This window comes from Gekko japonicus, unplaced genomic scaffold (genome assembly GCF_001447785.1).
Source record: "Gekko japonicus isolate JY-2015 unplaced genomic scaffold, Gekko_japonicus_V1.1 scaffold5299, whole genome shotgun sequence".
Lineage (NCBI taxonomy): Eukaryota > Metazoa > Chordata > Lepidosauria > Squamata > Gekkonidae > Gekko > Gekko japonicus.
In genome coordinates, this window is record NW_015160379.1 from 33,958 (window position 1) to 43,265 (window position 9,308).

Below are 9,308 nucleotides of genomic sequence, written 5' to 3' on the forward strand. Positions count from 1 at the left end.
CCCTGACATCACCGGAAGTGTGTCATAAGGCCACACCCCCTGACATCACCGGAAGTGTGTCATAAGGCCACACCCCCTGACATCACCGGAAGTGTGTCATAAGGCCACACCCCCTGACATCACCGGAAGTGTGTCATAAGGCCACACCCCCTGACATCACCGGAAGTGTGTCATAAGGCCACACCCCCTGACATCACCGGAAGTGTGTCATAAGGCCACACACCCCTGACATCACCGGAAGTGTGTCATAAGGCCACACACCCCGCCCCCAACGGTCCCGGCCGCCACCGCCAGCCTTGCTGCTCCACTGCCGAGCCCCATGAGGGGCCCAGCGGTGGACCTGCAAGGCCAGCAGGAGTGCAAGGAAGCCCTGGAAGGCCCTCCCTGGCCCCAGGCAGGCAGGGGTGGGGAGAGGCAGGGAGGAAGCAACTTACCCTCCCTCTTCTCCTGCCTCCTCCTGGCTGAATGAGGGCCGGAAGCGTGGCGGCCGGAAGCAGGGGGCGGGGCTTCGTCATGTGCCCTGCCCCCCGTACCTTACCCGGGGGAACTGCGATTCCCCGCGAAATGACCTCTGATGCCGGGGATTGAACCTGGGACCTTCTGCATGCCGAGCAGAGGCTCTCCCACTGAGCTGCAGCCCTTCCACCAGCCCCTACCCCCAGCTAAGATGTTGCAGATAATAGGGTGTGTGTGCCTCATGTGAGTCCCAAGTGCACAGCCAATGTAGTGACCCCGTCCTGCATGTATGGGTGAGTCACGGCCACTTAGTTTTCTGCAGGGCCCCGCCCCGACTGGCCAGCTGTCCTGACGATGCAGAAAATCAGTGATGCAATCTCTTGGCTGGCAGAGTGGAGGCTTTTTGGAAGGACGAGCGAGGTCAGGTAAATTTTCTCTCTTGGCTTCAGCTTATGCTACGGCAGGCCCTGGGGGAGATGGAGCAGAACAGATCAAAGAATCTCTCCCGCTACCAAAAATTGGATAGGTAAGCAAAAAAGAAAGTACTTCTATCATCAGGATGCGCTTTGATTGTATAGGAGTTTTCCTCCCCTCTAAAAGAACTAGTCTGCTTTTTATTCCCGCGAGGCAGTGGTGGATTGAATTGTATGAGATGAGCCAGTTAAAATAGATTCTGGAAGATTCAAACCAGGATCCTTTTTGGGGGGAGGGGGGCCAGTTTGGTGTAGTGGTTAAGTGTGCGGACTCTAATCTGGGAGAACTGTGTTTGATTCGCCACTCCTCCACTTGCACCTGGCTGGATGGCCTTGGCGAGGTCAGGTAAATTTTCTCTCCTGGCTTCGGCTTATGCTTACGGCAGGCCCTGGGGGAGATGGAGCAGAACAGATCAAAGAATCTCTCCCGCTACCGAAAATTGGATAGGTAAGCAAAAAAGAAAGCACTTCTATCATCAGGACGCACTTTGATTGTATAGGAGTTTTCCTCCCCTCTAAAAGAACTAGTCTGCTTTTTATTCCCGAGGCAGTGGTAGATTGAATTTTATGAGATGAGCCAGTTAAAATAGATTCTGGAAGATTCAAACCAGGATCCTTTTTGGGGGGAGGGGGGCCAGTTTGGTGTAGTGGTGAAGTGTGCAGACTCTAATCTGGGAGAACCGTGTTTGATTCCCCACTCCGCCACTTGCACCTGGCTGGATTGCCTTGGGCAAGCCATAGCTCTGGCACAGCTGTTCTTGAAAAAAAGCAGTTTGTGTCAGAGCTCTCTCAGCCCCACCCACCTCACAGGGTGTCTGTTGTGGGGAGGGGAAGGGAGAGGAGTTTGGAAGCCGCTCTGAGACACCTTTGGGTAGTGAAGGGCAGGGTATCTCCTCCTCTTCCTTCCAGTCTATATACTCTTTTTTGAGTGAGAGCACTGGGAGAGTCTGACCTCTCCCGGTGGAATGCTTCTGGTTTCAGCAAACTTCTCTCTCATTTTTGTTAACTAATGACAAAGTTTGCCTGTTTTGGTTATTTTAATTCATGGAAGCACTCGATGCCGTCAGTTCCTCGTGAGTTTTGGCAGGGGCAAACAGACAACACTGCATAAAGCTGTGGGATCCTTTTTGTCTCTACTTCTTTCTATCTTTCGTTGGGTGGCTGGTTGATGTATACGTAACACACCACGAGGAACTGAACTGCCAAAATGGGATGTAATTTACGATCATACTTTTTTGATGCGCGAGCCAGGATGCAAAAGTACAATACAAAGTCTAATCAGCTTGATTAGAGAACAGGAGAAGTACTTTTTTGTGTGCTGTCAAATTGCTGCCTACTTATGGTGACCTCGTAGGGTTTTCAAAACAAGAGACATTCAGATGTGGCTGGCGACTGCATAGCGACCCTAGACTTCCTTGGTTTCTCCTGGTACTAACCAGGGCTGACCCTGATTAGCTTCCAAGATCTGACAAGATCAGGCTAGCCTGGGCCAACCAGGTCGTGACAGAAATACCCGAGGGCAGAAAATTAATATCTGTAGTGAGATAAGAATCCCATATCCCTATTCGGTCCTGGGTGGTCCATTGTTCAGAATTTGTGAATGAACTCAAGTTCAGCAATCTGACTGAATTCTGGTTTGTAGGCAACACAGTGTGTTGCTTTGTTGCCTTTAGAATGTCAGGATGGTGTGTGGAGTTTTGGCAAGGTGTGTCAGGGAGGAAGAATGTGAGCCCAAGGCCTTCCTTTCTTCTGAGGTTGAAATGTAGCCATAGACTTGAAGGGGATGGAGTTTGTGGGTGACTTGGATCAGGATGGTGGAGGGAGTGAACCAAAACATTCCAGATGACCAAAATAGCTTAGCCTCTGACCTGCTGAGTGCTGCTAAAAAGGGGAGGGGCCCTGGCTCAGGGGCAGATCATCTCCTCTGTACACAGAAGGGCCCATGCTCAGTCCCCGGCATCTCCAGATAACGGAGCCGGTAGTAGGGTTTAAAAAAAATTAAAAATCAGTTTCCAACATCATACAATTTTTATCACTTTGGGCAATAATAGGATAGTTACAATTTTTTCACCAGAACACACAATAAATCATTAAATCTTATAATAACCGTTAACCAAACTTCAAAAATATAATGTAGATCTGTACCGAGGATGATTAGGAATTATGCCATTTTCCGCTGTATAGCTTAAAAGAGGATACCAAATTGTCATAAATTTAGATTCACAAAGATCTGGGGATGAGTTAGTGTCAGGACCCACAGCAACAATGAGGTACACACTTGCAGGAAGGTTTTTCTTTATTTGAAGCTATAGATGCATGGACAGGAACACTGTTAGGAATGACAGGCAAACTATGCGCATGAAAGGTTATAGTACATTCATATGAGCAACAGCCAATTACTAATGTTCCCGCGCGTGCCTTGCGGCCTGGGAACCAACTGCTACTGAAAACAAAACAGGTACGAGCTTCCCACGGCTCATCCTGACTAAAGTCAAAGCAGGAACTTCAGCGACTTCTCCAGTGGCCTTGAAAGATATTTGTTGCAGCTGAAGCGGCAGCTTGCTGACAGTTAGCGGCAATTAAGCGAAGGGGGAAGCATGCGTATGGGAAACGATACAAAACGAAACTTGGCAGCTTGCTGACAGAAGTTGTATAGGCAATTTTACTCATGATAAATTGATCCCATATTTTGCCACTGCTCAGTAGTAGGTGGATTTTTGTCCATCCATTTTGCGGCGATTGTTGATCTTGCTGAAGAGATCAACATTAAGATCAGTTCTATTTTCTGTTGGTTTATTTTTGGGGTCAAGAGCAGGGAGTGGTGGATGTGGGTGATCTCTACCTAACATCCTGGTTAGATTCTATTCTGTTCTGTTCTATGAAGTGGGGGTGCATTTGGGAACACAAGGGGGTGGTGGACTGTTTTTTGAGGATCACGAAACCGCGGGGAAAATTGGGCAAAGCTGCAGGTCAAAATGCAGCCGCGCGGCTTCGAGTGGGAAATTGACCAATAGAAGTGGGGCAAAGGGAGGCGTGACCGCGGCGCAGCTCTTGTGTGAAATCAGTCTGTGTCTTAAAGGTGCCACTGGACTGTTTTGGACCGGGGGGGGCGGGGGGGCTCTGCTTACCAGGCTTCTTCTTGCTCTGACTGAGGGCTTCTGGGAGCAGGGGGTGGGGCTTGTTGCATGTGCCTGCCTGCTGGGCTCTTTACTGCCGGAGCTCCGCTCCTGTGCGCTTCTGCAGGAAATGACCGCTGGTCCTTAGCATCTCCAGGTAAAGAATCAGGCAGTCAGTGATGTGAGAGACCTCCGCCTGAGACCCTGGAGAGCCACTGCCAGTCTAAGTAGACAATATTGACCTTGACGGACCAAAGGTCTGATTCAGTCAAAGTCAGCTTCATGTGTTCATGCGTGAACTAAACTTTCCAATGTCTGCTTTGCTTTCAGCCTCTGGAAGTCAATATGGATAAGATCCTGGAAGCCATCTTGAATTCTTCGTACCCCGACCACATGAAACACGGGTTGGTGCGGCGGGTCATTGAAGCTTCCAAACAGCCCATGGACAGTGAGCAGTGTTGGTCGATGCTCGAGCTCTCCACCAAGCTCTTCCTCGTAGGAGACACCAAGTTGAAGAGGTCGGTTGGGAAAGAGCTCTTGGAAGTTTGTGGCCATTACCACCAGGAGGCGTTTGAGGAGTTCTTCAACGTCCACTTCCTCTTAAGTCTCCTCCAAGAGGGTTACGGGTCCCTAGGGAAAAGGAGTCTGTACGTGCTGGACTACATCCAACTCGGGCTGCCGTTTGTTTTGGACAGGCCGTCGGCCAATGACATTTTCAGCCTCCTGAGGGTTGAGGTTCTCCGGAAAGTCTGCGAGAGGCCGGGGCTGAAACAGTGTGTGAAAATCAGCAAGCTCTTGACCCAGTACCCGCAATGTATCCCCACTGGCAAACGCCAAGCCCTCTTCTGCCAGCAGCTCATCCGGTGCATCGGGCAGTTCCGCACCGTCTCGGGAAGAGAAGAGGCCATTGTGGACTTTCTAGACCATGTGATCAAAGTCAGCAGCTTGCTGCAGAAAATCTGGAAGGCTCAGCTGTCCTCCATTCTACCGTCCTTGAAAGAACTCTTCACTATAATTTCTTCGACAGGTAAGGACAGAGGTCATTTCGGGGGGATCGCGGGGGATCGCAGTTCCCCCGGATGAGGTACGGGGGCCAGGGAGGGCCTTGGCGGGGCTTCCTTGCACTCCCGCCGACCTTGCAGGTCCACCGCCGGGCCCCTCATGGGGCTCGGCAGTGGAGCTGCAAGGCGGGCGGCGGCAGCCGGGACCGTTTGGGGCGGGGTGTGTGGCCTTATGACACACTTCGGGTGATGTCAGGGGGTGTGGCCTTATGACACACTTCCGGTGATGTCAGGGTGTGTGGCATATGCTAATGAGTAACGCTAATGAGTTCCCCTAGCTCTTTTTCTATGAAATGACCCCTGGGTAAGGATGCCGGGTGTGTGTGGAGCTGCAACATGGGTTTAGTAGTATTACAAGAAAAATGACCAGCATTATGACAGGCCGTGTGCGTATATTTAGAAGGGCTATTGTATGTGCAGCAGGCCTTTCTATGTACAGAGCCAATATATAGTTGCCCAGCTGGATCCTTGGTCAGTGCGGGTTGAGTCACCATCTGATGTCTATGATCAGGAGGGCATACTTTGCCCTCACTTACCATGGTAGTCCAGGATTTTTCATGGGTCAGCAAGTTTTGTCTTCGCTTTCCACAGTCTCCCTGGTATCTGGGATTAGGAGACACAATTTACCCTTGTTTAACGTGTTATCTCCCGCCAACCTAGCAGTTCGAAAGCAAGACATTGCAAGTAGATAAATAGGGACCACTTCGGTGGGAAGGTAACAGCGTTCCGTGCGCCTCGGTGTTTAGTCATGCCGGCCACATGACCACGGAAACGTCTTCGGACAGCGCTGGCTCTTCGGCTTTGAAACGGAGATGAGCACCGCAACCCTAGAGTCGGATTCGACTGGCTTTCGAGCAAGGGAACCTTTACCTTTACTTTAATGTGTTATCATCAGTATCCAGGAAAGGAGGGCAAGGACTTCTTAATCATTTTGAGCCTGGGGATACCCTTGAAGTTCTGACACAGGACAGTGGGCACAACCACAAGATGCCTGCCACAGGAAGTGAAGCCAACTGCAAAATGTCAGGGAGTGAGTTTCGCATAACTCTTAAGAGCAACTCTTCAACATATCTGGCAGAAGCTCTGCTTAACAGGATGCCTTTTAAAATGAACATATTGATTTAAAATAATTTTCTTGCATACCCGCAGCATACCTTCAGTCACGCAGTGAAGATTTATTTATTTTTTTTGCTGTGGGCATACCTTCAGTCACGCAGTGAAGATTTTTTTTTTTGCTGTTGTGGCAAGGGCTGCCAAAGCAGCTTTTTCAAAATTTGCACAGCCAACCAGGTGGCCAATCAGAAGCCCTGCTGGGCAAAACCTGCACCTGGCCTGACCCACTTTCTAAAAACACTTGTTAGATGCCAGGAAAAGTGTCAAGAGGTACTATGGTGCCCACGGGCGCCATGTTGAAGATTCCTGTTCTAAGCCCTTATTACCAAAGTTGTTTAGTGTATGCATGGTTTTGCACATCCTCATGGAAGCTGTGGTCTCCCTCCCCCTACAATTACTGATCTTGACAAGATCCGTAGGAGTGGCAAGTTGAGGAGCAAAACGACCAGCGTTTCAAGGAGCAAAGGAAAAGAGACCCAAATGCCATTTTGGGCTGTATCAACAGGAGTATAGTGTCCAGATCACGTGAAGTGATGGTATCGCTTTACTCTGCTCTGGTTAGACCTCACCTAGAGTATTGTGTTCAGTTTGGGGCACCAGAATTTAAGAAGGATATAGACAAGCTAGAATATGTCCAGAGGAGGGAAACAAAAATGGGTGAGGGGTCTGGAGACCAAGTCCTATGAAGAAAGGTTGAAGGAGCTGGGTATGTTTAGCCTGGAGAGGAGACGACTGAGAGGGGATATGATAACCATCTTCCAGTACTTGAAGGGCTGTCCTATAGAGGATTATGTTGAGTTGTTTTCTGTTCCCCAGCAGGTCAGACCAGAACCAACAGGTTGAAATTAAATCAGAAGAGTTTTCGGCTAAACATTAGAAAGAACTTCCTGACAGAGCGGTTGGTCAGTGGAACAGGCTTCCTCAGGAGGTGGCGTGCTCTCCTTCTTTGGAGGTTTTCAAACAGAGGCTAGATGGCCATCTGACAGCAGTGCTGATTCTGTGAACTGAGGCAGATCATGAGAGGGAGGGCAGGAAGGGTTGCAACTTGCATCTAACCCTAGCCGCCCTGAGCCCGTTCGCGGGCAGGGCAGGGTATAAATGTAATGAAAATAAATAAAAAAATTAATCTGTGCATAGTTCTCGTGGCCCTTTTTTACACACCCAAGGCAATGCTGATCGCCACTTTGGGGTCAAGAAGCAATTTCCCTCCAGGCCAGTTTGCAGCTGCTGGTGTGACCTTGAGTCAGTCACAAGCCCTCGCAGAGCTGTTCTCTCAAGAGCAGTCCTCGAAAGAGCTCTCGCAGCCCCACCTACGTCACAGGGTGTCTGTTGTGGGGAAGGGAAGCAAAAGGAGATTGTAAGCCACTCTGAGACTCCGAGTGAAGGGCGGGGTATAAATCCGTTCTCTTCTTCTCCTTCATCTCTAATCGCTTCTCGGCAGTGAAATCCTTAAGCGCCCTGAGCATGTAGACATGAATTGGTCCTTAGCGAAGGGGGAAGTGTTTATGGTGTTCTGTTATTTTTTTTGTGAGTATTTGTGTGTGTATGCCTGGAAGTCATGGTTGACTTCTGACGACCCCTAGTGGGGCTTAGACATTTCAGAGAAACGGCTCTCTATTGCCTGCCCCTGCATTCCAGCCCTGGTATTCCCTGGAGGTCTCCCATCCAAGTACTTGCCAGGGTCGGCCCTGCTTAGCTTCCAAGATCTGACGGGATCGGGCTTTGGTTTCTGTGATTGTTTAAACCGACCTTATAATTTCACACTGAGGGGGGGGATATCTGAAGGAATATTATCAAGGGGGGTAGAGCCGCAAAATCAGGGGTCATTTACTGCAGGAGCGCACAGGAGCGGAGCTCCGGCAGTAAAGAGCCCAGGGGGGCGGGCACACGCAACAAGGCCCACCCCCTGCTCCCAGCAGCCCTCAGTCAGAGCAAGAAGCAGCCAGGTAAGTTGCAGAGCCCCCCCCCCCGAGCCCCCTCCTGTCCAAAATAGTCCAGTGGCACCCTTAAGACCAAGTTTTATTCAGGTACAAGCTCTCACTCCTCTGTGAGGACGACAGATCTGCACGTTCCTCCACCCCCCAATAGCTAGCAATCCAAAACAGTCCAGTGGAACCTGAGCAGTGGGTGTTGCCTTCTGACACACTTCCGGTGATGTCAGGGGGTGTGGCATATGCAAATAGGTTATGCTAATAAGTTGTGCTAATGAGCTCCTGCACCTCTTTTTCTACAAAATGACCCCTACGCAAAATACAGGTGTTTCTTTCATGTGTTCTGCCCGTGCACTGCTTCTCTTGCAGAAGAGCAGGAGGCGCCCTCGATCGCGTTAGCCAGCGTGGTCCAGTACGTTCCGCTGGAGCTCATGGACGGGATCTTAAGAAACCTCACCAACGACGACAGCATATCGAATGTACAGATGATGACGGCGATCGACAGGTAAAGAGGTGCCGGCGGGTCAAAGAGGCTGCGACGGGGTTACCCACACCCTGTTTTCACAAGTGAGCCTGGCAGACGGGGTCTTCTGGGTTTTTTTAGATGTAAGCAGGGCTGTTTTGGGGCAGGAACGCACAGGAACGGAGTTCCAGCTGGCTCCCGAGTTGGCCACGCCCAGCAGGAACCCATTAGCATAATAGGCCACACCCAACAGCAGGAACTCATTAGAATTGGCTACATTGGGGGTGTGTGGCCTAACATGCAAAGGAGTTCCTGCTACAAAAAAAGGCCCTGGGTTTTGACAACAAACAAGGTAAACAGAATAAGAAGCAAAAGGTGGGTGTGGCTGGATGACCACACTTCTGGTAACATGGGGGTGCGGCCTAATGTGCTAATGAGCTGTGCTGTCAGGGGTGTGGCCCAATATGCTAATGAGCTTCCTGCTGTTGGGTGTGGCCTATTATGCTAATGAGTTCCTGCTGGGCTTTTTCTACAAAAAGAGCCCTGGACGTAAGCCTCTCTTGCCTACGCTCCCGATTGAGTTAGGGTTCCCACTTACCTCCCTGGCGCAGGGAATTGCCAGCTCCCAGGCCAGTTTTCTCAGTGGGTTGCCAGGTCCCCCTTGGCCACAGGCGGCGGCGGGGGGGGGGGGAGGG

The 9,308-nt window shown here is 50.5% G+C and overlaps 1 protein-coding gene across 1 annotated transcript in view; it reads left to right on the top strand.

Moving 5' to 3' along the window:
- Nucleotides 1-4,390: 4,390 nt before the first annotated feature.
- The window catches only part of LOC107115918 (ubiquitin carboxyl-terminal hydrolase 35-like), a gene marked incomplete at its 3' end in the record, with an annotated part of 17,589 nt that continues 12,671 nt past the window's right edge, over nucleotides 4,391-9,308 (top strand). Inside the window, exons 1-2 of the mRNA XM_015417719.1 lie at nucleotides 4,391-5,072; nucleotides 8,520-8,655. Coding sequence (XP_015273205.1) covers nucleotides 4,391-5,072; nucleotides 8,520-8,655 — 818 coding nt within the window. The remainder of the gene's footprint in view (nucleotides 5,073-8,519; nucleotides 8,656-9,308) is intronic.